At 40.4% G+C, this 27,685-nt stretch overlaps 1 protein-coding gene across 1 annotated transcript in view; it reads right to left on the reverse strand.

Moving 5' to 3' along the window:
* Window positions 1-849: 849 nt before the first annotated feature.
* The window catches only part of TMCO1 (transmembrane and coiled-coil domains 1), a 39,833-nt gene continuing 12,997 nt past the window's right edge, over window positions 850-27,685 (reverse strand). The window contains exons 6-7 of the mRNA XM_025927817.2: window positions 17,989-18,133; window positions 850-1,427 (exon numbers count right to left, since the gene is read on the reverse strand). Coding sequence (XP_025783602.1) covers window positions 1,329-1,427; window positions 17,989-18,133 — 244 coding nt within the window. The 3' untranslated portion in view covers window positions 850-1,328. The remainder of the gene's footprint in view (window positions 1,428-17,988; window positions 18,134-27,685) is intronic.

Below are 27,685 nucleotides of genomic sequence, written 5' to 3' on the forward strand. Positions count from 1 at the left end.
GCAAGTTCTACGCACAACGTGGGGCTCGAACTCACGACCGCAAGACCAAGGGTCATATGCTCCGCTGACTGAGCCAGCCGGATGCCCCCAAAATATATCCTTTAATAATTCAATTATCTTGGATTTTGTAGCTCTGACAATACTGCCTCCCAGTTTTGCTTCCAACTGTTAGTTTAGTTGCACATAAAATTCTGGGCTGATAAGTATTTTCCTCAGCTTTGAAGATACTGCCCCACTGTCTTCTGGGTTTTATGCCATTGTGAAGTTTGCTATCGGTTTAACAGTCGTTACTTTGCAAATAACCCGTCTTTTCTCACTGGTTGAGCATGTGCATCTAAGGAGACTACCGGTAAGTGACCAGACTTCTCCCTCCACACAAGATTTCCGATTCCACGGACCGCGCAGGGGATGACCATGGTCCAAGCGCCCTCTCCTCCTTTACGAAGGAGCATGGCAGGAACTAAAGGCTGTCGTGACCAAAAGGAAGCTCTGTACGATCGCCTACATGTAACCCTAACCCTGCCTCCAGGGGAGGACGAGGAGTGCCTTCCCAAGGATCCAGAAGGCCGTACAAGGGCATCAAGGGAACTGCCGAGGACCCTCGTTTTTATACTCTCATGAGCTACTTCTTTCCTTCTCACGCTTTCCGCTTTCCACTTCCCGCGATAGGACAGTTGTGTGTTTTGAGCTTTTTAGGCACACAGAATCTGAAGCAGGCTCCAGGCTCTGATAAAGTAGTACATTTGAAAAGTTTTAGTTTAGCCCTTCCTGGCTAATGTTTACGTTCAGATTACTAAAACCATGACTCCAGGAATATGGTACAAAACAGATCTCTCCTTGTAGATGAAATAGCTAACATTTTGGCCTCTTTATTGATCTTAGGTCATATATTTGGCTTGGGAAAAAATGCACAACAAATAGTTCCAATGCAGAGTAATACAAACTAACTTCTCCTTCCAGATCGCTAAATGCTCCAGGGAGCCAACTTCCACGGTATACGGCACACAGCACAGACTTGAGAGTCGGTTTCACGGAAAGCATTGGTGTAAGCCAAAAAGAAAGATGCTATTTGTTTCTTATTACGTAGACATCACCTGAACTTATCTAATCAACAAACTTTTTTTTTTTTAATTTATCTGTGACTGAAAGTACTATCATGTTTGGTGGGTGCCATTCTCTTTAGAATCATATCCAAAAAGTCTAGAAATAACTCAGAATCAGAAAGTGGCCCAAGTGCTAAGTCTGTCGATGGCTCTTGCTACAAAATAGTTGCAGTCTAATTTGAATGTTTAAAAAGAATGACAGGAATTATAGGGCTCTTCTTGATTTCAAGAGAACTTCCCAGAAGGAGGCGGAGGACCCAGAAATCCACCTGCCTGCTTGGTGGCAGCTCGTGAAGGGGCAAGGCCAAGAATCTTCTGGATGTTCTGTGAAGAAAACAGAATTAAAACTGCGTTTGAATATGAGATGTAGAGAAGAGTATTTTACATGGATCACGTATGAAGAGAGGCCACGTAAATTAAAAGTACCATTATGACCTAAAATAGAACAATTATTACTGTGTTATTTTTAAAAAGGCCTACGACATGATGAGAGTTCATACAACAATTAAAGTACTGCCACCTAATGGGACCTTGGTCTACGGCCAAAGAGTGGATTTTTTCAAGTGAAGAATCATTAAAAGAGGTAATCTCTCTTTCAACATGAACCATATAAAACACATTCATTAGCTGTTTCTTGTAGCAAGGCCTTTTCTTTGAATACGAATCATCAGCTGGAGTTAGTCATTACTGCACCGTCTAAAGCTGGAACCGAGATGTTAAATTTCAGTTTTATTAAAGTGATAAGGGCACTTAGGTTCCTGCAAAGCAATCTGAGTCCAGAGTCCTCCTAGATTTCCAGCACCTCCCTTCATCTTTTCCACGTGTCCCATTGCATCTAATTCAACGGCTTTTTTAAAAAATTTTTTAATGTTTATTTATTGTTGAGAGACAGAGAGATACAAGCGTGAGCAAGGGAGGGGCAGAGTGGGGGACACACAGAATCCGAAGCAAGCTCCAGGCTCCGAGCTGTCAGCACAGAGCCCGACGCGGGGCTCGAACCCACGAACCGTGAGATCATGACCTGAGCCGAAGTCGGTCGTCTAACCAACTGAGTCACCCAGGCGCCCCAAATTCAACAGTTTCTTTAATTCACCTTCATTAAACTAGTTCTCATAAAAATAACTATTTTTATACTCACATTTTATAAGGTACTATAACATTAAATTAAATTACATAAATACAGCGACAAGTAAAACCAGCATAAACTGTTTGGGGATAAATACAGGCTCTTGAAAACGCAATGACTCACCTGGTAGAAGCAGACAGGCGTGGGCGTACTAGAGAGCAACCACGAGGGGGGAGTGTGATGTGGGGATGACATGCTATGCTTCAAAGAGGGAAGTGAGAGGGTTTATGAGTGTGGAGAGCTTCAGTCAAGGTCGGGTGTTAAGATTTCACACAGCATTTCTAAGACAGAAAAACCTTAAAGATCATCTACGTTTTCTTGCTTGGTCTCATTTTGTATTTGAGGAACCCCGATGAAAACTTAAAAAGGTACGACTGTTTGTCCAAAGTTATGAAGGTAAATGAAGAGCAGAGTTAGAATTAAAATTCACGTGTCTTGATTCTTAATCGGATGGATTCTCTTACACAGAACATCCAGTACATCCTATACTAACAGTTCCCATCTTCAGAAGAAGCGCCACGCCACGGGAAGGCAGGTCAGCATGTGTATATCCATTCACTCAATAGCTATCGAGCACCTACTGTCCATAAGCACCATGAGGATACCCATGAACCGTGAGATCATGACCTGAGCCAAACTCAAGAGTCGGACGCTTAATCGACGGAGCCACCCAGGCGTGCCTGATGCCCTTTCAATTACAGGTTAACTATAATTTACAGAAGACAACTGACAGGAAAATAGGAAATATTTTGAAGCGTAGACTGTTGACAGTCTCATTTATGAAATAAAAACATATAAATGACTATTGGACATAAGTCCACTGCTCTGGATGGGGAAGAGCTCAAACAGCAACAAGAATGTTAGGACGGAGGCACTTTAGTAGCCAAGGCTGAAGTTCATGGAAGCTCTATACTTTGTTCTCCTTGTGGCTCTTGTCACAGGCTTCCTTTGGGAACACTAAATTAGGTTTATCAATGTTACATTACTCAAGTATTTGTATTTTAATGTAAATGCTCTGTATTTACTGAATGCAATCTTATCCTTTAGTGAAAATTTTTAAAAAAATTTTAATGTTTATTTATTTTTGAGAGAGAGAGAAAGAGAGAGCATGATCAAGGGAGGGGTAGAGAGAGAGGGGGATACAGAACCCAAAGCAGTCTCTAGGCTCCGAGCTGTCAGCACAGAGCCCGATGTGGGGCTCGAACCCACGAACCACGAGATCATGACCTGAGTTGAAGTCAGAAGCTTAACCCACTGAGCCACCCAGGCACCCCTCCTTCAGCGAACTTCTAAATAACCTGTTCAAATTCCTATAGTCTCACAAATGAGCCCAGGTCTTATCATGGTTTTTCTTAGATAAAAATTTTTCTGTCTCCTGACCCATGAAGTCTTTTCCGTGAAAACACATGTAGGAACTAAGTGATGGTCTTACGACAAATGACCTAAGAAAAAGAGTAGAGGTCACCATTCTCTCCACCATAGTAATAACATCCAACACTCTTATGCACTTTAAAGTTTACAAATAGGGGGCGCCTGGGTGGCTCAGTTGGTTGGTTAAGCATCTGACTGTTGATTTCAGCTCAGGTCATGATCTCACTGTTCATGAGATCAAGCCCCATGTTGGGCTCGCAGAGCCTGCTTGGGATTCTCTCTCCCTATCTGCCTTCCCCTGCTCTCTATCAAAATAAACAAATAAACTTAAACACACACACACACACACACACACACACACACACACACACACACACATTTGGAGGGTCTGGGTGGCTCAGTTGGTTAGGCGTGTGATTTCAGCTCAGGTCAGGATATCACAGTCGTGAGTTCGAACCCTGCATTGGGTTTTGTGCTGACAGCTCAGAGCCTGGAGCCTGCTTCGAATTCTGTGTCTCTGCCCTTTCCCTGCTCATGCTCGCTCTCTCCCTCTCTCTCTCTCTCAGAATAAACATTAAAAAAAAAATTTTTTTTAAAGTACATAAATTCAAACCCATAGAATGTATACACCAAGAGTGAGCCCCAATGTAAATCACGGACTTTGGGTGATAATGAAGTGTTGCTGTAGGTTCACTGACTGGAACGAATGTACCAGTCTGGTGCTAGGGGGTGACAGTGGGGGAGACTGAACATATGTGGGGACAGGGACTATATGCGAAGTCCCTGCACCTTCCATTCAGTTTTGCTGTGAACCTAAAACTGCTCTAAAAAATAGTCTATAAAAAAATGCATGTGAAGACTATAAAAATATATGGACACATAACAATAGTTTATACCCCTTTCTCATTGCTTGTCTCCCAACTTTTTGAAACATTGCTAACAGGATAACCTAAAATAAAGACAAGTATTTCTGCAGCTCTGTCTCACAGTGCCAGGCATTGTTCTCATTCAATCCCCCAACCAGGCGGTGAGGTGGGCTTATTATCCTCACATGCAGATGAAGAATAATTCGACTGCCAGGCCGTGACTCAGCAAATGCTTACTGAGTGCGACCCTGTGCAGCAGATAGTTTTCCCTATATTATCTCCTTTATATCTTTCAACAACCTCATCCTGACTCGACCTGACTGCTTTCCTCTAATCTCCTTTTTTTCCCTTTCTTTCTTTCTTTTTTTTTTTTTTTAAGTGGGGCTTGAACTCATGACCCCGAGATCAAGAGTCAGACGCTCTACTGACTGAGCAGCTGGGCGCCCCTTTCCTACATCTCTTAATTTGCCTATTTTTCGGGCCTTCTGAATTCGTAAGATTAGTTTAGAAATACTCACTTTGCTAAAAGACAAAAGTTTTAATATATTATGAAGATGATATGGAAGAACACAACACACATGCAAAATATAATACGATTTGGTAAGCTTATAGAAAAATATAAAACGATTTTGAATTTCTGTCCAGTCCTGTGTCATAAATAGGGTAACAACTGAGGAGTGTATGTCAGAAGAGAAAAACAAAGGAAAAACGTTTTCCCATAATCATGCGTTTTATTGGCAGGAAACCCAGAAAAATACCATTACAGGATTTGCGTTCCTTCCTCTTTGTAAAGGATAAGAGCCGGTGATCAAGAAAAGGAAGTTGTTGGTTGCTAACTGGATATTTTGGGAAGACCCAGGTCACTAGCCATAAAGACATTCAGCTAAATGTTATTTCTTAGTCATTTAGCTAAAATAACTCAGCCATGGCAATCCTTAGTTTATTCTTTGTTAGTTTCTCTGGCATCAAGCAAACAGCCTTCACTTCCAATTGATGATAATTTCTCATCAAGTTCCCATAACATATTCTTTACTATATCCACAAAGCGGTGTGAAAATCCAATCACATCAAATGGCCCAACCCAGCAGCCCCACAGTTTTCACATTACATCTAAGTAAACTGTTTGGGGGGCACCTGGGTGGCTCAGTAGTTAAGGTGGCTTAGTCGGTTAAGTGGTTAAGTTAAGCATCTGACTCTTGATTTCAGCTCGGGTCACAATCGCATGGGTTTGTGAGTTCAAGCCCCCAGTCAGACTCTATACTGTCATTGCAGAGCCTGCTTGGGATTCTCTCTCTCCACTCCTCTCTGTTGTCTCTTAAAATAAATAAATGTGGTTCAATAAGCTGTTTGGGAGAAAGGATGTAAAGACGAAATATTTACTGAAGAAAATGACAGCACGCTGGGGCACCTGAGATGCACTGTTGGGTCAGCAGGCAGAAGACCTGAGTTCCAGTACTGGCAACCCAGGCAAAGAAACAACAGGCAGTGTCTTCTCACCTTTCCAGACCTCAGCTGCCCTCCCCCCTTGAAAGAAGCGGGATGGCCAGATCAATCATTTTCAACCCTTTAATCCTTTCTTTAAACAAAATCTCATGAAAGAAACCCACTACAGAAAACAGATAAAATACTGAAGGGACCTGAAGCCTCCTGCTGGAACTTTCAAGCTTCTTCACCAAGCACCTTCAAGGAGCCCAAGCCCCCTGTCGCTCTAGCATTCTAGAATGTGACTATGTTGTAACAAATTATAATGCAGATTTGCACACATTTCTTCCAAAGTGGAAATCGAGATTCTGAAAGAAACATGAGCACATCAAATCTGCACTATAGTGATGTCACTTCCTTTGTAATACTGAATGAATATTTTCTGTCCTAAGTTGTCTAAAGGCCTTGCTGGTGATAAAGGTCTTTTTTTTTTTTGAGGGGGTGGAGGTACATCAGACAATCAAGTGACAATCCTAATCTCTCTCTCTTATAACCATCCTTCCAATGAACACTTTCCTAGATCTGTTGTTTAGCCTTTTATTTGAGGAGCAGTCAAGGAGAATGCTCTGAATTTTAGTTTAGTGCCGGAAGACAAGATGTATGTTTGTATGTTACAGAGGTATAAACGGATGTATGTATGTATGTATTTTTAATCTTATAATGGATAGGAGGATGCAGCTGGCACTGGGTGGGGTATCTAAGACTCAGAATTAAACTGCAGCCTTACTCATTTTTAAAACCAAAAGACAGGGATTAGTGCAACCATAGCAGCTAATGATAATAGTGAGAGGATCCTGGAAAACAGCTAACAGAGGAGTTCAAAACTACACTGAAACTCTGCCCACATCTCTTAAACTATGCGTGCACTGGACAGCCTTCAAGCAGCCCAGATGAGACTAACACAGCAGAGATCTCAGGTACAGCCGACCACAGAGGAGAGTTCAGAGTGTGAATGCCAAGTTAATTGCCTGCTTAACTAAAAGACTCACCACTCTTTCAAAGAATCATAGAATCCAGAGTCTATACAATCTATCAGAACAATGTCTAAGATACAATCCAAAATAATTAAATATACCAACGAGAAACTTAGCCCATACTTAAGACAGCAGGCGACAGAGTCCAACCTTCAGATTATCCAAATGTTGAAATTAGTAGATAAGGTTTTTATTTTAAAGTAACTAAATAGGGGCGCCTGGGTGGCGCAGTCGGTTAAGCGTCCGACTTCAGCCAGGTCACGATCTCACGGTCCGTGAGTTCGAGCCCCGCGTCAGGCTCTGGGCTGATGGCTCAGAGCCTGGAGCCTGTTTCCGATTCTGTGTCTCCCTCTCTCTCTGCCCCTCCCCTGTTCATGCTCTGTCTCTCTCTGTCCCAAAAATAAATGAACGTTGAAAAAAAAAATTTAAAAAAAAAATAAAGTAACTAAATAACTATGCCTACAAGCATAAAATATGCTCATAATAATAAATGAACAAATAGGAAATCTCAGCAGGGAAAAAGGATCACAAAAAAAGAACCAAATGGATATTGTGGAACTAAAAAAATATTGTATCAAAATTTAAAAACCATTGTATGGGAGGGCACCTGGGGTGGCTTAGTCAGTTAAGCATCCGACTCTCGGTTTCGGCTCAGGTTATGGTCTCACAGTTTTGTGGGTTCAAGCCCTGCATCGGGCTCTGTGCTGGCAGTGCACAGTCTGCTTGGGATTCGCCCTCTTACCCTCTCTGTCTACCCCTTCCCCGCTCATGCTGTCTATCAAAATAAATTTAAAAATTAAAAAAAAAAATTAAAAATCATTGTATGGATTTAAGGTTAATTCAGATTAGGGATGACAGAGGATCAGTAAACTTGAAGACAAATGAAGAGAAATTATCCTGCTTAAAGAACAGAGAGGAAAAGATTTTTAAAAATTGAGGGGCGCCTGGGTGACGCAGTCGGTTAAGCGTCCGACTTCAGCCAGGTCACGATCTCGCGGTCCGTGAGTTCGAGCCCCGCGTCAGGCTCTGGGCTGGCAGCTCGGAGCCTGGAGCCTGCTTCGGATTCTGTGTCTCCCTCTCTCTCTGCCCCTCCCCCGTTCATGCTCTGTCTCTCTCTGTCCCAAAAAATAAAATAAAAACGTTAAAAAAAAAAATTAAAAAAAAAAAATTGAACAGAGCCTCAGTGTTCTCTTAGACAATACTGAAATAACAGACAAACATATAAGACACTGGAATCACAGAAGAAGAGGGAAGGAATGGGCAGGAAAAACAACTGTAGCACGATCAAGAAAAAAAGAATTAATACCGTAGGCACATCCAATCAAACTGCTGAAAAACCAAACATAAAAAAAAAAATCTAAAAGCAGCCAGAGAAAAATGACACATTACCTACAGGGAAAAAAAGATAGGAAGGACTTTTCGTCAGAAACAATGGAGGCCAGAAGACAGGGGAAGGGTATTTTAAAAAGCTGAAAGGATTAAAGCAAACAAAACCCCTAGTCAACCCAGAATTCCATATCCAGTGAAAATATCCTTCAACAATATAGATAAAAGTATTTTCAGATAAACGAAGATTAAGAGAATTTGTTGCCAGGAGACTTGCACTGTAAACACGATAAAAAAAAAAAAAAAGCAAAACAAAACAAAACAAAACAAAACAAAAGACAAACCCCAGAAAAACAAAGGAATCACTCCATGCTGTACCGTGAGGTACAGGTAGTAAGCAGGGGCACGCTTCTTCTCCTGTTACATCCCACCAACAATTCTGCACTCGCTTGTGTTCACTTGTACAGTCTTGTATTCACTGTACACGTTCAAGCCTCCGTGCTGTTCCTCACACTACTTCCGATGCCAAGAACGCTCTGTTAACACTGGAAAGCGCCTACTCGTCCTTCAAGATACAACAAAATGGCCCCTCTGTATAAACTCTTACTTTCATCCCTTAGCCATTTGGCTTCCATAGCATGGTCTTCCCGCCGATACCATTTTGCACGTGAACACACAGACAAAGGGCATCAGTCATACTCTATTACTTATGGATCTATCTCTCCACAGAGAGAGTATGAGTTTCACAGGGTAGAGACCACTGCTTTTTACCCTGTATTCTCAGCATCAAAGAATTCCTGGCATAGCATAAAGACTTGAGTCAATCTTCAGCAAGACAGGCGATATTCTAAATAAAGCCTTGAACTCCTGCACTGAAACAATTCGCAGAGATCAGAGTAAGATAATGCCTGAATAATCTGTTCTTCTCACGTACTAGCTAAGCTATCATTTTCTAAACCTCATGAATTCTCTGATTTTAAGTTAAGTGCTAAAAATGAAAATACCCTGCTTGTAGATGAGCTATACTGACATTAATGAATTGAGCTCCAAGTCCTGAAGTGACATATGTTAATGATGTGGTACAGGACATGGCAGGCATCTGGTCTTCTCATTTTGATGACTTTAAGATATACTGACAAGACATAATTAGAACCTGTTTTTATACATTCACAAGGCATATCAAAATTCTTTGCCCCAGGAAAGCCAAGGGTGAAAAAAAATAAAATATGCTTATTTTTATCTCTCTCCTGAGCACACAGCTGTTCAAAGAGACCGTGACAAATTCTCACCGATACTTTTCCAGATGATAGTCACACATACATAAAGTAATATATTAAGATATGGGTGACAAAAGAAAAAAGATAAAACTCTTTCTTCCATTCTTCCTCAGAACAACTAATCCTTTTTGCTTTCAAAGAAAGGGAATTCTATTCATAGGTTTTATAGTCACATAAATTCATAAGAATCGACCACTTTCCCCTTAGCTGTTTACCAGGTAAATCTGCTTGAGTTTTTATTGATTTAGAGCACATTTTTAATAGAGGAGATCACTATTTATGTAATCTATTACTGACTCATACTAACAAGAAAATTTAAAAAGCAATTAAGGAAATTTCCTCCTATTCTTGAATTCCATCACCACGCTGGACTAACTTAACACCTCCGATGGGAGCTGGCAGACCTACCATTTCCGCTGCTACAAACTCACACAAAGGAAACAGCTGCGGTGTGAAGGTCAAGGCAGCTAAGCACTAATCACTAAACGTAAAGGAATGTTAAAAAGGGGGAAAGATAAAATGAGAAAAATTAATTAGATTTATTTTCAGTTAATGACATACCACCCTGTTTCAATCTTTAAAAAGCAACTTTGTCCTATCTGGGCCGCGAAACAAATACTAAGTTTAAAAAATACCCCAAAGGAAAAAAAAATACCCCAAAGGAGGGGGTACTTATTTTTTTTTTAAATGTCACCCTAAGAACTGCTAACACTGTATATTATTGTCTTGTGATCATCATAACATGGTGAGATGGCACACTCGCCCCCATTTCCCCTTTGTGGAAAGACTCAGAGAGGTTCTAGGACTTTCCCGAGGACACTCGGCTAGTTAAGTGTCAGCAAGACTCAAAACCTGGTGCTTTACTTCCAAACCCTGTATCTCCTCAACCTTATGTAGTCTTCCTCCTCTCTCCCCATCATTTCAAAGTTTCTCAAGTAGGAATGTGTCTTAAAATCTATTACATTATCAGTATAGTATTACTTCCACTTCTCCTTGAAAGCTCTTAAGTCAATGGTGAATCATTTAATTAACTAATAACATCCTACTATGGGAAAAAATAAGTAATGGATGAAAACCAGATTCACAAATATTTATGTGAACTAGCAATACATCATAAAATTGTGTTAGTTTAGGTTCAAAGTTCAATCATTGTTCAATCTGCTTCTACTCTGAATGACTAGTATAATGGAATTAATTTTAGGGGCACCTGGGTGGCTCAGTTGGTCAAGCGGCCGACTTCAGCTCAGGTCATGATCCCATGGTTTGTGAGTTCGAGCCCCATGTCAGTTTCTCTGCTGTCAGCGCAGAGCCTGCTTCGGATCCTCTGTCTCCCTCTTTCTGTGCCCCCCCGCCCCAACCACCCTGCTCACTCTCTCTCTCTCTCTCTCTCTGAGATAAACATTGATAAAAAAGAAAAAAATAATTTTAAATGTACTTTTACACCTCCATATTTGATAATAATTTTTTTTAAGTGAAGCTATAGTTGGAAAAATTAACCTTTTAATTTCAAAAGAAACAGAAGTTCCATGACAACAAGGACCATAATTATACGTCAATTTTGTTTCAAAGTGTATACTAAGCACCCAGCATGGATCCTGATACATATCCGTGCTCCATTTTGTTGAATGAATAAATGAACAAACAGAATCTACCAAGGAATTGTTACTAATGTGATAATAATCTCTTAAGGATGGGGGGAAAATGACTGAAGCAGATAGGCACCTGTGATTCAGCCTTATATTATATTATACCTCCATTATAAAAAGGAGTGCACACTGTCATGAAGGGAACAGAGCTGGTTGTTTGAATTATACCATCACTCACATTTAGTAAAGTGGATTCTGGTTAACACTGTAGAGATGTTATTAGCTGACAAATGTAAATGTAGTCAGCTACAAGACTACTACTAAAAGACTTTAAAAACGTAAATGCAGGAAAACCCATGGTAAATGTATCTAATCACTTCAGCAATTAAACTGTTGACACTTTAAAGGCACTAATAACAGAAATGTTTCTCCTTCTCCTAGATGCTATATTCTAGTTTACTATTGTAAGAAGACTTCCCTGTTAAAACCAGCAAGGCCATAAGTGCTGCTGGAGGAAACTTGCATAAAACACACATTGTCTTTACATGTTTAGCATAAAATTGACCTTGAGTGAATGAAGTTGTGGTTTCACTCACTGAAACAAAAACATGAAAAATTACTTGAATCTGTTAATGAACGGTCTCAAGTTGGTAGTGAATTGAAGCCTTAAGATTACCAGCACTGGGTAAAATGACGCAGTAGCTGTGAACACCAGCTGGCGATTCCACAAAAAAGTTAAACGTCAAATTGCCTTATGACCCAGCGATTCTACTTCTGGGATTATAGCCCAAAAGACGTAAAAAGAGAAACTCAAACAGACATCGACACACCGTGTTCACAGCAGTGTCACAACAGCAAAACGGTGGGAGCAGCCCAACTGACAGGTGAGCGGACACACAAAACGTGGTTCACACATACAACGAAATATTACTTGGCCTTCGAAAAGGAAGTACCGACCCACGCTCCAGTGTGGATACACTTGAGAACGTGCTAGTCACAAAAGAACCACCATCGTAGGAGTCTACTTACACGAGATCAAACCCACAAACACGAGTAGTCACATTCAGAGGGAGAGAGAAGGCAGAAGGGTGGGTGCCAGGGATCGGGGGTAATGCAGAGCAGCGGTGGGGGTAATGGAGATGCTTGTAGAGCAACGTAAATGTGCTTCACGTCACAGAACTGCACAGCTGAAAATAGCTAAATAGTGAACTCTGTGTTACGTCTATTTTAACACAATCAATAAGAAAGATTAACAGCACTGGAATTACTGAACATAGGAAACCAGAGAGTAGTGTCTGGACCTCAGAGAGGACTGGCTTGAGAATCCTGCCAGACCCCACTGCTGCCACAGGCAGTCGCCCTGACAAGTTGAAAGCCCTGACACTCAGTAGGCATGACAGAGACGTCTGGCCTACTCCTCCACATTCTTCTCCTCTAGGGGTTCAGATCACGCTGCTTAGCCGGCCCCAGGACACTGGTACATTTCAGAAGACCTCTTATCTAAACAAGGTGCGAAGGAAGGAGGAGCGTCTCCACTCACACACTTGTCACTGGGACTGAACAGATTTTCCAATTTCAAAGACGGATTTCGAGAGCTCTAGAGAAAACACTACTAGGCTGCTGGCCGGGACTTATATTCACGTCCAATCGTTCACCTCACTGCATTCTTTTGGCTCTCTGGCTTCTTAGTCTTGGAAAAAAAAGAAGTAGGCAAAGTGTGATCTCAAATGAATCCATGCTTTTGCGTTCTCCTTCTTCAAAATCACATAGCTGGCCAAGTAGAAGAGCACAAAGAAAGAAGAAGGTAACTATGAACTCCAGATGGGCTGGCTCATCATTTAAATGCAAAACCTGAAACCAAAAAAGCACCAACAGAAAAGGAGGATGAATTTCCTGGTAACTTTAGAGTGGAGAAGAACTTTCTAACCATAACTCAAAATCCAAAAGCCACAAAAGACAGACAAATCTGATCTAAAAGGAAAAACTAAAATCCAGCGAGCAAATAAAATTTTGTGTGGCAAAAACCACTATAAGTAAAACCGGAACACAAACGACAAGTTGGAAAAGTTATGTGCAACTTAGAGCACACAGAGAGGGCGAATGTCCCAAAGTTAAGAGCTAAAATTCAGAAAAAAGACCAACAACCTGTCAGAGAAATAGGCGAAAGGCATACATGGTGTCTCGCCACCACGGAAAGGAAAGAATATATGAACAGCCTTAGACAAACAGAGATGCTCAATCCAAAATGCAAGTTAAAACTACGGGGAAGCAATTCTTATCCATCAGACTGACAAAAACTCAAAAGCAATTTCTGCCGGTGAGGCTGGCAGAAACGCATTTTCCTACCTTGCTCTTGGGAATAAAAAATGGTGTGACCCCAACTTGCCAAATTTACAAGTTTATATTTCGGTGTAGTACCTACTGTTTGTTTAACATATACTTTTCAGATGGATACTATGTAGCATACATAGGTACTTTAAGATATATGCAGACAATTGAGAACTTACTACCTTGGAACAGTTGGAAAGGAAAGAAGAAAATAGATAAAAATAACAAATAGACCAAACAAAAACTCCTATAAGGCAGAATATAAGCAATCATCATGGAAGCTTGAATCATTCTGTATTAGTTTCCTCATCACGTACTCCACTTCACATCCCAAAACAGGCAAGCAAAAAACCCAATTCATTACGTTCTCTTAAAACTACTTTATGCCACGGGTATATCTGAAATCAAGTGGCCTACTTCCGTGCCTAAGAATGGCCTCGCTGGGGAAATGACAGTACGTCTATAAGTTGAATTTCTGAAAGCCTCCTATTTTATGGCTGCTCATTTCATAGGCATCTGTATATAGTCTATTATCAGGTGACCTAAGATCCTATAAACAAAACAACAAAACAAAACATAGAAATAGCAAGCTAACAAACATTGTAATTAAAGAAAAAAGAGGCATATACTCCATAATAACACTTCAAATGCTAAGGTATGTTAGACTCCATGTAAGTTCACAATCCTCCAGTATATACGCTAATAATCAGTGAGGAACAGGTAAATGGTTTCTACCATTTGCAGCCAGTGAAGTAAAAATTATAAAAGCAGGTCATTTGGGTGATTTTTCTAAGATTTTGAATATATTAGAATACCTTGTATAAAATTGGGTAATTAAATTATTTGTCCAAGATGACCAGCAGTCAGGACGCAACAACAAGTTAGAACTCACCATTCGTCTTGGGGAAGATAACCGTATACCGAAAGAAATAAATCTTTCAAATACAACACTGTTATGTTAGCTATGCAATACTATAGCTCTTGTATACTTTTCTCTTATTAGTATCAGCGCACAGAACTGGACAAGTAAAAAAAAAAAATGAGTATGTATCCTCCCTGGCTCAAAACACATTGATTATTTGTGTGCGTATGTGTGTGTGTGTGTGTTTCACTGCCTCTTTCCTCCATTTCTCTGTACTCAATAAACAATTATTTTATCAAGCTGTACCTGTCTAGGATCTACTATTCTATTTTAACTTTGTAGAACATGTTGTGCACTATAGTCCTCAGGAGTTAAGATATATCGTGTTGGTCCACTGCCTGTTTTTATAAACAAAGGCTTACTGGAACGCAGTCATGTTCGTCTACACATTGTCTATGGCGCTTTCAGAGTCTAATGGCAGAGTTGAGCAGCTGCAAGTCTCTGCCTGAACCTTCAGGGATTAGCAGACTGTCGCTGGCCCCTTGCCGGTTTTTGTAAACAAAGTTTTGTTGGAACACAGCCACTCTCATTCATTTACATACTGTCTATGATTGTTTTCCTACTATAATGGCAGAGCTGAGCAGTTATGACAGAGTATATTAAACACAAAAATATTTACTATCCAGACCTTAGCAGAAAAAAACCGCTGACCACCATGGTAAATGAGCACTGCATTCCTGCTCAACAAACTGCTAAACAAACATCTCACCAGACTTTCTGAAATATCTGAAAGGAGTTTAAATACCAGCTTGAGGTGAACATCCTCAACTATCATTTTTTTTTTTTAATGTTTTATTTATTTTTGAGAGAGAGAGAGAGAGAGAGAGAGAGAGCAAGCGTGAGCAGGGGAGGGGCAGAGAGGGAGACACAGAATCCGAAGCAGGCTCCAGGCTCTGACCTGTCAGCACAGAGCCCGACGCGGGGCTTGACCTCACGAACCATGAGATCATGACCTGAGTGGCACTGACTGCCACCCGGATGCCCCATCATTCTTAACATTTATTTCAGTTTTAAAACTCTACAGTTTCAGACGGTGATTCTCGGGAGCAATGGCCAGGTAGCAGTGCAAATGTCCCATCTAAAATGTTGTCAGGGTGCTTGGGTGGCTCAGTTGGTTAAGTGTCCAACTTTGGCTCCGGTCATGATCTCACAGCTCGAGAGTTCGAGCCCCACGTCAGGCTCTGCACTGACAGCTCAGAGCCTGGAGCCTGCTTTGGATTCTGTGTCCTCCCCACCCCCACCCCCACCCCCATTCCTCCCCTGCTTGCGCGCTCTCTCTCTCTCTCTCTCCCTCTCAAAAATAAACATTTAAAAACTTTTTTTTTTAAGTGACTATTTTGAGTTGTCACACATAAAGCATTAACATCTGAATGTAATTACAGCAGAACTGCTCTTTGTTGCTTAAAGTGGAATGTATACATCATTGTGTTTTATTATTATTTGGACACAGCTGCAATTTAAAAGTTTCAGATTTAAATAATCACATTTAAGAACAATATTCTGGAACGTAATGGACCTCTGCTAAACCAACAAAAGAGATCTGTGTTGTCACTGGCTTGGCTTTCACCTTTGGTTAAGCCAAACACAATGCTTCACTGAAGAGACATTTTCTTTTTCTTTTTTTTTTTTTTTTTAACATTTATTTATTTTTGGGACAGAGAGAGACAGAGCATGAACGGGGGAGGGGCAGAGAGAGAGGGAGACACAGAATCGGAAGCAGGCTCCAGGCTCTGAGCCATCAGCCCAGAGCCTGACGCGGGGCTCGAACTCACGGACCATGAGATCATGACCTGAGCCGAAGTCGGCCGCTTAACCGACTGAGCCACTCAAGTGCCCCTGAAGAGACATTTTCAAGACACGTAGCCTACACCCCACCGCAGCCACACAAGTGTACAACTTTTGCCAGACATGCCCACTTAGTTGCCCCATAAACATCTCAAACCGCTCATCTTCTAACCAACCTGCTCTTCTTTCCTCAATTCCCACCCTCTTCGTGAGACCAGTCTACATTTGGTCACCAAAGCCATACCTGGGGCTCACCTGAGTTTCTCCTTTCTCCCTCACTCAGTTCTGCTGCTTTCCCTCCACGTAGGTCCCAACCTGCCCCTCCCTTCCATCCCTCTCATCACCATAGAAGTTCAGAATATGACGATGTTTTGCTAGACAATTCAGATAGGCTTCTGACTTTCCTTCACCTCATCAGGGCCTTCTCAAATCTATCCTTCAGAAAGTAGTAAATGTCAGAAATGATGCCAGGAAGACTTGAGACCCGGTTGCATTTAATCTGCAAAAGGACGAGGGGGGAGGCAGCCAGATAGAGCGAAGAGCATTCACAAAAAGCAAATGTGGGTGAGCGGGACACGGAAATTGTCAGGCAAGGGAGAATGGCTGGAGGGTTGGATGAGAGAGGAGGTGGGGAAAGCATTAAGCAGTAAGACCACGAAGACCTTTGTAAGTTTCAAACTATTATTCCATTTCCTACTTATTCTCACATGCCAGGTCAACCAAAAAATCTGCTGCCACTGACGGTATTCAGAAGAACTCTCATGCGCCTATTTCCCCACTGTAATGCCTGCTGAATGGTAGTATTTCAAAAACTGAAACATAGGGACCCCGGGTGGCTCAGCTCGTTAAGCATCTGACTCTTGCTTTTGGCTCAGGTCATGATCTCGTGGTTGTAAGAGGGAGCCCGGTATGGGGCTGTCCACTGACAGTGTGGAGCCTGCTTGGTTCTCTCTTTCCCTCTCTCTCTGCCCCTCCCCTGCTTGCTCTCTCCTTCTCAAAATGAGTAAATAAATAAATATTTTACTTATTTATAAACTGAATATATAAACTGAAATATAAAATGTTTGAGCCAGGGACTCTTCTCACTTTAAAAAAAATTTTTTTTTAAGTATATTTATTTATTTTGAGAGAGAAAGTGAGTGAGCAGCGGAGGGGCAGAGAGAGAGAGGGAGAGAGAGAATCCCAAGCAGGCTCTGTACTGACCGTGCTGTCAGCACAGAACCTGATGCAGAGCTCAAACTCACGAACCGCGAGATCATGACTCTTCTTGCTTTTTAAAGTCCTATCTCAAAAGCCACTTCATTCTCTAAACCTTTCTGCCTGAATCTTCCCCAACTATTCAAATGTCCTGTCTCTGTCCGGGTTCCCCCAACTATCCATACTTCTCTCTTGGCTCTTACCCTTTTTTACTATGAATGTCTTACAATCCTGGTGACCAAATGTAAATTCTCTAACACAGACTTGAGTATCTCAACTGTGAACATTCTAAAAATCACCAAATTACTACATTTGTTTGTGTTCCTGAAGTGCCAGAAGGCAGTGGTATGTAATAAGGAAGAAACGACACTGAGAAGACCAAACCCGCTCTTTATTTTTGTATCTTTAGATGACTGGAATGAAAAAGGAACCTAAGAGCTCTAAACATGGGATATGGAAACCATGTTTCACTTTATGGCTACCACCACCCATCCCCAAGGATCAGTAACTAGACACACATTTAAAACAGCTTTAGAGGATCCACTGGGGTTCTAAAACATTGTCAGTATTAAAGAAGCAACAGCGAACTTAGGGTGTGAGAGCAAGGAAGGATACGTATATTTAATAGTGGATACGGTCACTCACCTGTCGAATTGACATGGTACAGAGAATATACAGAAAGATGAAGGAACAGTCCGTGGTGTCATCCCCAAGCAGGTTTCGATGAGACAGTCCTTGGATGTAGGAAAGGGGGGTGAAAGGGAGCTTTGCCACCACTCTACCATCAAATCTAAAAAGGAAAAAACAAGGAATTGTTATTTTTAGAAGACTGACAAGCTTCTTAGTTCCAGGGAAGAATATGAGACAGAAATAGAACTCTAAGTCCCTTGATCTCTAAAAAACAAAGAGTGATATTCTAAAAAGAGACGTACTGAACAAGGATGTAGGGAAAGACCTACATTTTTTCCCATCAATCTTTTTCTAAATTAATGATTCTTAATTGTTTCAGCATCAGAACCCTTTAACGTTCTGAAAATTTATTTGAGAACCCTACATTGTTTAAAGGTTATATCTATCCATATTTACTGCTTTATAAATTAAAACTGAGAAATGTTAAAATATGTATTAAATCATTTAAAAGGTAGTGAGAAATTCATTATGTTAACACAAATATTTTTTATGAAAAATATCTTTTACAAAACAAAAAAGAATCTAGTGAGAAGAAAGGCTCTTTTTTTTTTTTTTTTTGGCAACTATCTTTACTGTTTGGTTTAACAGAACACTGCTGATTTCACATAGCTGCTTCAGTATTCAGGCTGTTCCAGGGTTACATATCATGAAACCTTGAAGCCTCTGGGAAATTCCACCGCACACTAATAAGAGAATAAGAGTAAAAAAGGTGGGGGGGGACATCTTACAATTATGACGGCGGTAATTTTCATCTCAAGGACCTCCTCAGAGTCTCAAGGAGGTCCAGGGAGCCCCAGACCAGACTTTGAGAATCGCTGTTCTGAACCGTGGCACCAAGGAGACTTTAAGAACCCTCTTTACAAGACTCAGAGATTCCCAAGACACACATTAAACAGGCTGAATATTTCTAAATAGAAATTCACGGACTATATAGCGGTGAATGAAAAAAGTAGATGCTTAAGAGGCATACACAATATTTAGACATAACTTTTAACATACTGTTAGTGTTTGAAAGTTTTCTTTTTGCTTTTTCTAAAATAGAAAAGAAAAATGTTTCTGAAAGAGAAAAGCTTAGAAAACAGTTCTAAAAAGATACATATCAGCATTTATGTTGAGTTTCTTTTATACTTTTCTATGAATAAGCTGTATAATCGGTCGATAATTAAAATTATAAAAATTAACGTGATTAAGGACAGTGATACTTTAAAACATAGCTAAATTATGCAGATGGTCTTTAATTCCAATTAAAGCGGCTAGAAAATGCCCTCTTAGAAAAACACTTGGGATTTAGAATGTTTCTATGGAGGTAGAGGGAAAAGAGAAGTAGTAATACCATCTTTGTCTTTGGGGGAGAAAAAGTCCCTAAATATCCAGATCAACTACAGTGCTTCTAAAGAGCTTCTTACACAACTGTCCTGTAAATACAGAATAGAATGAATCTGACATCTTCTATATACATGACCGTCCACTTACTACTGCCAATTGCCTTCCCAGTACATATTTACACAGGAACGGCTCAATCATGAACTGATTTTACTTATATATGACAAAAGTATTTAAAGATCTGCTTGAAGTAATCACTGTCATTCTCTCCTAAGCTCACAAAAGCAAAACAAAAGTAATAATTTTTTCAGAAGATACTCCCATTCTCTCAGAAGAAATATTAAATGCAATTGCCCTAATATTTTCTGGTTCCATGCTGCACACAATATGCTGTTCCGGGTACGCTGTTGAGACTGTCCTACTGGAGAGTCAGACCCCGAGAAGAAGGGACAGAACACATATAAGCTGTCTATCCCCTCTTATCACTAACATACAAACCCAATAAATTAATCAGATATAGTCATTTTATTGTTATTTTCAACCTGAAATTGTAACAAAAACAAACAAACAAAGCCTTTTATTTTTTTTTATTTATTTTTTTTTTTATTTATTATTTTTTTTTTTAAAAATTTTTTTTTCAACGTTTATTTATTTTTGGGACAGAGAGAGACAGAGCATGAACGGGCGAGGGGCAGAGAGAGAGGGAGACACAGAATCGGAAACAGGCTCCAGGCTCTGAGCCATCAGCCCAGAGCCCGACGCGGGGCTCGAACTCACGGACCGCAAGATCGTGACCTGGCTGAAGTCGGACGCTTAACCGACTGCGCCACCCAGGCGCCCCCAAACAAAGCCTTTTAGAACCAGTAAACAAATTCAGACAAGTTTCAGGACACAAAAATCATAATTCTATGCATTTCTATTCACTAACAATGAGCTATATGATAAAGAAATAAAGAAAACAATCCTACTTACAATAGCATCAAAAACAAAATAATTAGGAATATACATAACCAAGGAGTGCAGTGAAAACTCTAAGACACTGATGAAATAAATTGATGATGGCTCAGTCGGTTGAGCAGCCAGACTTCAGCTTAGTCATGATCTGGCGGTTCATGAGTTTGAGCCCCACATTGGGCTCTCTGCTGTCAGTGTGGAACCTGATTTGGATCCTCTGTCCCTCTCTCTCTCTGCCCCCTCTCCTACTTGTGCTCCCTCTCTCTCAAAAATAAACATCAAAAAAATTTTTAAGAAATAAGGTGAAAAAGACAAATAAATGAAAAGATATCTGTGTTCATTGATTAGAAGAGTTAATATTGTTAAAATGTCTATACTACACAAAGCCATTTACAGATTCAATACAATATCTATCAAAATTCCAATGGCAATATGATCCTAAAATTCATATGGAACTACAAAAGACCCTGAGTAGATAAAGCAATCTTGAGAAAGAACAAAGCTGGAGGTATCACACATCCTGATTTCAAACTACATTACAGAACTATAATAATCAAAACAATATTGTACTGGCATAAAAACAGATCAACAGGCTAGGGGAACAGAATTGAGAGCTGAGAAATAAACCCACTCATATAAGTCAACTAATATTTGACGAGGGAGCCAAGAATACTTGATGGGAAAAGGATAGTCTCTTCAATAAATGGTGCTGGGAAAACTGGACAGCCACATGCAAAAGAATGATCATAGACCTCTATCTTATACCACTCACAAAAATGAACTCAAAATGAATTAAGGACTGAAATGTAAGACCTGAAACCATAAAACTCCTAGAAGAGGGAATGCAAACTGGTGCAGCCACTCTAGAAAACAGTAGGAAGGTTCCTCGAAAAATTAAAAATAGAACTACCCCACGACCCAGCAATTGCACTACTAGGTATTTATTCAAGGGATACAGGTATGCTATTTTGAAGGGGCACATGCACCCCCATGTTTACAGCAGCATTATCAACAATAGCCAAAGTATGGAAAGAACCCAAATGTCCATCGATGGATGATGGATAAAGAAGAGGTGGTATAGATATATACAATGGAGTATTACGCAGCAATCAAAAAGAATGACATCTTGTCATTTGCAACTGTGTGACTGGAACTGGAGGGTATTATGCTAAGCGAAAGTAGTCAGAGAAAGACAAATATCATATGACTTCACTCATAGGAGGACTTTAAGACACACAACAGATGAACACAAGGGAAGGAAAGCAAAAATAATATAAAAATGGGGCTGGGGTGCCTGGGTGACTCATTCGGTTAAGCATTTGACTACAGCTCAGGTCATGATCTCAGGGTTTGTGAGATTGAGCCCCACGTCGGGCTCTGTGCTGACAGCTCAGAGCCTGGAGTCTGCTTCAGATTCTGTGCCTTCCTCTCTCTCTGCCCCTCTCCCGCTCATGCTCTGTCTCTCTCAAAAATAAATAAACATTTAAAAAATGAAAAAAAAAAAAACAGGGAAGGGGACAAAACATAAGAAACTCTTAAATATGGATAACAAACACAGGGTTACTGGAAGGGCTGTGGGAGGGGGATGGGTTAAATGGGTAAGGGGCAGTAAGGAATCTACTCCTGAAATCATTGTTGCACTATATGCCAATTAACTTGGGTGTTAAAAAAAAAAAAAAAAAAAAAAAAAAAAGAATTTACCAAAATTAAGATTAAAAAAAAAAATTCTAGAAGAAAATGTGGAGAAAAAGCTCCTTGACATCAGCTATCATTTTTTGGGTATGACACCAAGAGCACGAGCAACAAAAATCATCAAGTGGGACTACATTAAATGAAAAGGCTTCTGCACAGCAAAAGAAACAAGCAAGCAAGAAAAGGAAAAGGCAACCTATGGATTAGGAGAAAAAATCTGCAAACCATACATCTGACTAAGGAGCTACTACTCAAAATACAATACAATGCAAACTCAATAGCAAAAAACAAATAATCTGATTTAAAAAAATTTTTTTTTTTTACATTTTATTCATTTTTGAGAGAGACAGAGCACGAGCTGGGGAGAGGCAGAGAAAGAGGGAGACACAGAATCTGAAGTAAACTCCAGGCTCTGAGCTATCAGCACAGAGCCCGACGCAGGGTTTGAACCCATGAACCATGAGATCATGACCTGAGCTGAAGTCGGACACTTAACAGACTGAGCCACCCAGGTGCCCCTTTATTTAAAGATTTTATTTTTAAGTAATCTTTACACCCAACATGTGGCTCAAACTCACAACCCCAAGATCAAGAGTTGCATGCCCCACCAACCGAGCCGGCCAGGTGCCCCTTCTGGACTATCTTTTGGTATTTCATTATTAAGTTTTTGACCCTCTTCCAATTGTTCTAATTCAATTCAGCTTAGAACTAGAGAGAAGGAGACAGCAGGGAGAAAGGAGGGAGGAGGAAATTTAGAAAGAATGAGAACAAGTTATTTGTCTGGTCATATGATTATCTATCTAGAAAATCAGAGAACCAAATTGAATCCTAGAATCTATTAGAGTTCAGCAAGATGGTCAGTTACAAAATAAAATGACAAAAACTGGTGGCTTGCTTTTATACGAGTAGTAACGCGCTAGACAATACAAAATATATACAATACTTATTTGGAAAGTAACCACAAAAGCACATAAAGCAAACTTAGCAAAACACCATGTTCCTAGAAGAGAATATGAAAAATGATAAAGGTGTCTAACACTTCAAAATTAAAGTATAAATTTAATAAAATTTAAGTCAAAACTCAAATGAGATTATTGTAGGGGACGTTGGGACATAAGTGACTCTAAAATTCACGTGAAAGAATGTGTGTCTCAGGAACAGTGAACAGTGCAGTTAGAACACAATAGTTGGTAGGCAATAAAAAGAAACAAAGTTTGAAAAACAGGCTTTGGCCAAAGCATGGAATGCTGTGAAAGCCAGGTTATGGAATTTGGACTTAAGTCAGTAGTCAGAGCAGCACAATGCTATGTAAGGACTAGAGTCAGAGACACATGAACTACATCCCAGCTCAACATTTACTAGCTTTGAAACCCTGGGCAAGTTAAATAACTTGGGAGTTTCACATTCTCATCAGTAAAAGAAAGACTATAATCCTCAGCTCAGAAGGCTGTTAAGGGGCGCCTGGGGGGCTCAGTCAGTTAAGCCTTGGACTTCGGCTCAGGTCATGATCTCATGGTTCAGAAGTTCAAGCCCGGCATCGGGCTCTCTGCTGTCAGCACAGAGCCCACTTTGGATCCTCTGTCCCCCTCTCTCTACCCCTCCCCTGCTTGCTCCCTCTCTTTCATTAATTAACTAATTAATTAAGAAACTGTGGCTTCAGTAATAAATAGTTAAAAAAAAAAGAAGGCTGTTAAGATTACAAAGGCAACAAAAGTTAAGGGTTTAGCACAGTGGCCAACACACAGTTACCATTCCATCAGCAGCAGTGTGGTCGTTAGGCAATGAGGAACATGCTTTTGGTGATGGTTAAGTTAATGCTGCCATGACAGGACACGTGAGGAGAGAGAGCAGCGAGGAAGCTACTGCTACGCCCAAGGTTAAGGGTAATGGCAGAGAGGAAAGGTAACATGCTGAAACTAGGAGGAGAGCTGGTGTTGCACGGACAGAAAGAGGAGAGGGAGGTGGGAGAAAGAGAGGAAGGGAAGGAGAAAGGAAAGAATGGATAGATGGATGGATGACTAGACAGACACAGTGGGGTCAGAGTCCACAGGAACCGTTAACCGATGGAGGAGAGGGTTGACAGTATTAGAGATAACTTGGGATAAATTTGGGACACGCTGGATACACAAGAAATGTGGGCTGAAAGGAAGAAAGGAGAGGGAGGGAAGCTACAAAGCCTTCAGTTCCAGGTGACTAGAACTGAGTACCCACTGAAAGACACACAAGTATCAGGAAGAATGCTGCTGTGGCAGAGAACATGATGGGTTCCAAGTGAGTCTCAGAAATAACATAAACAGAAATATGCCTCTCCAAGGCCCAGGGCCAGGCTGTTCTGTAGCCCAAGAAAAGGGAAAAATATAGTTGGGATAGGGTGTTATTGTTATAGAATTTCTCTCTCTAAGAGATCTCTATCATGGACCTTCTACAAATTACAATGACTGCTACATAAGAAAGAACAGTCAGTTTTTAACTCGTAAATCAATATTTCCTATATAGATGTCTATTCCATTTGAAGGCAGTAAGCTGCTTGAGAGCTTAGACTGGGCAATTTTCTTTTACCTCCCACAGTGAGAGGCACCAAAAAAATGGCATGCAGCTTTGCAACCTGAATAAACATTAAAAATAGTTGAAACCTACTATAAATATTCACATAGAGCACTCATGGAAAACTGAAAACTGGAGCGAGAAAATCAAAGGAAGGCAAATGAAAAACATGTTATGATACTTTGTGGTTATGTGATTCCATGATTATAATCAAATGTATTAGCTTCATTTAGCAACTAAACCAACTATGGATTCAACTCAAAACTGCATGCCAAGCTCTAGTTTTAACCAGAGAAAAAAATGAAAGAACTGGCAAATTCTTCTAAAAAGATAATCTAATATTACCTCCTACTGTAAAGAACGAACATAAGCCAAATGATCCATTTCCATGTTTCACAACTTAGATTACAAGTCAAGACTTCTCCCTACTTAAACCTAATGTCAACACTCTTATCAGTAAAGACATACAGTCTTTGAAAATTAGATTTACATTATTGACCTGTCAACAGAATGTACACAATTCTGTATTATTTTTTCCAAACACTATTGATGTGTTCATACTGAAATAAACACTCTCAATACAACATTTATTGCTGAGATTAGTCTATCTTATTAAAGGACACTTTGAGCGATCTGGGGCTAAAATAAACTATGACCAAAGAGTTAGTAGAAGACATTTTCATCAACTACATTCAGACTCATACTTTTGAGAATTTGGTTCCACTGCAACTGATTCACTAATCAGTTTTTTTTTTTTTTTTTTGAGAGAGAGAGAGAGAGAGAGAGAGAGAGAGAGCACGCGCGCATGTGAGCGGGGAGAGGGGTAGAGGGAGAGAGAATCCCAAGCAGTCTCCACACTTAGCACAGAGCCTGATGCGGGGCTCAATCCGACATTCAGTGGACCATGACCTGAGCCAAAATCAAGAGTTGCACATTCAACTGATGGAGCCCCCCACTTGCCCCATAATTTAAAATTTTTTGATTCACGGGGCACCTGGGGGGCTTCATCAGTTGAGTGTCTGACTTCGGCTCAGGTCACGATCTCATGGTTCATGAGTTTAAGCCCCGCATTGGGGTCACTGCTGTGAGCGTGGAGCTGGCTATGCATCCTTTGTCCCCGCTCTCTCTTCCCCTCCCCTGCTCGCACTCTCTCTCTCTCAAAAATAAATAAAACATTAAAAAAAATTTTTTTTGTTTTGATTCACATTTCAAATGGGATCAAATTCTTACCTCAGAATAGTACAGAAACTATGAATGAGGAAACTGGGGTGTATATTTACAACTATTTTTTAATTTATTCAGTAAATATCTACGTAAGCCCTGAAACCCTAAGGATACAAAAACTGTTGTTACATGGGAAGACTATAGGAACTTACAGTCTACTAGAGGGAGACATAAACATAAGTTTGGTAAAAGACAAACAAACATAAAACTAAGGAATAAAACAAAATGCTGAACCTCTAGTAGGGCAGGACTGAAATCTGTCACAAAAATCACACAATAAAGCTAAGGCCAATCAGAATAGATACACACACACACTGCATTAACCTTAAAAATATTATTTAAAAAATCGTAAGTATGAGAACACTAGAAGTGAAGCATCAAATTTAAAAAGTATAAATGAAGGGCGCCTGGATGGCTCAGTCAGTTAAACGTCCAACTTCAGCTCAGGTCATGATCTCAGTTTATGAGTTCAAGCCTCACGTCGGGCTCTCTGCTGTCAGCACAGAGCCTGCTTCACATCCTCTGGCCCCTCCCCCCCCAAATAAACATTAAAAGAAAATTTTTTTAAGTATAGATGAGTACTTAGCCAGGCCTATGCTGTCTAGAATGTAACAATTTAAGAAGAATATTTGAGTATTTCAATTGTAAATGGACACTTACTAGTTAACTATAAAACCGTTCAATGATTGCTTTGCCTGATAATTCACGGTGATACGTATCCAAGAAACGAGAGAAAGTATGGCAGAGTGAAAAAGAGTACTGAGTTTAGAATTATAAGACAGAGGGGTGCCTGGGTGGCTTAGTCGGTTAAGCGTCCGACTTCAGCTCAGGTCATGATCTCGCGGTTCGCGAGTTCGAGCCCTGCGTCGGGCTCTGTGCTGACAGCTCAGAGCCTGGAACCTGCTTCGGATTCTGTGTCTCCTTCTCTCTCTGCCCCTCCCCCAACTTGTGCTCTGTCTCTCTATATCAAAAATGAATAAATGTAAAAAAAAAAAAAAAAAGAATTATAAGACTGAAATCATGAGACTCTTAGATACCTCAGGCAAGTTATTTCATCTTCCAAAGGTCCCTTTCAGCTCTAAAGGTCTATGATTTTAGACCCTTAGCTAAAAGGAAATTTTATATTAAAACCATTTTGGACACCTCCTCTAGTCCTCACCTAAATAAAAACAGCCACTCAATTCTTTTCCCCACTTTATACACACAGATTTCTATTACAACATCTATCAACATATTTGTTTATCTATCTTTTCTTCCCATAAAATCGATTATGGCAGGGGCCATGCTTTATTTGTTATATTCCAGTACCTACCACAGTGCCTGGCACGGAGTAGGCACTGTGCTGGTGGGGAGGGAAGAATGGACTAGAAGAAGTGGGGAGGTGCAGGGAGAGGCAGAGACAGGCAGAAGTGGAACAGGGGAGGAAGAGCAGGAGGAAAGGAGACTAAAGAGGGAGAGAGGGAAATTCTGCTTCCTGTAGAGGTGGTACAGGTGGGCCCTGACAAGGAATCAATGACTGCTTGTCATCTTTGGATATTTTCCCAGTTCCTACCAAAAGTAGTTCCCCAATTACTCAAGCCTGCTACCTGCCAGTTTAGACAATAGTAACTTACTTTCTCGTCATACAGGTAACAGTTGTTAAAGCGCCAAACATCTCTGTAGGACCCCCTTCATTTTGAACCAGGATGCTGGTAAATAACTTAAAAACACACAGGACATATTAAATTCTTTTTAGAGGCCCCATAATATCTTGGTCTTTACCTTGTACATAAAATGTCCTCAATATTAAAGAGGATGAAAAAGTTTTCATATAATTGTATTCTCTCAGAATTGAATTTCCTTGATTTTGGTAATTGAATCGAAGTTATATAAGAGAATGTCCATGTGTATAGGAAATATACAATTTAGTAGTTAT

The sequence above is a fragment of the Puma concolor genome, chromosome E4 (assembly GCF_028749965.1).
Source record: "Puma concolor isolate L17-30 chromosome E4, mPumCon1.1.hap2, whole genome shotgun sequence".
Classification (NCBI taxonomy): Eukaryota; Metazoa; Chordata; class Mammalia; order Carnivora; family Felidae; genus Puma; species Puma concolor.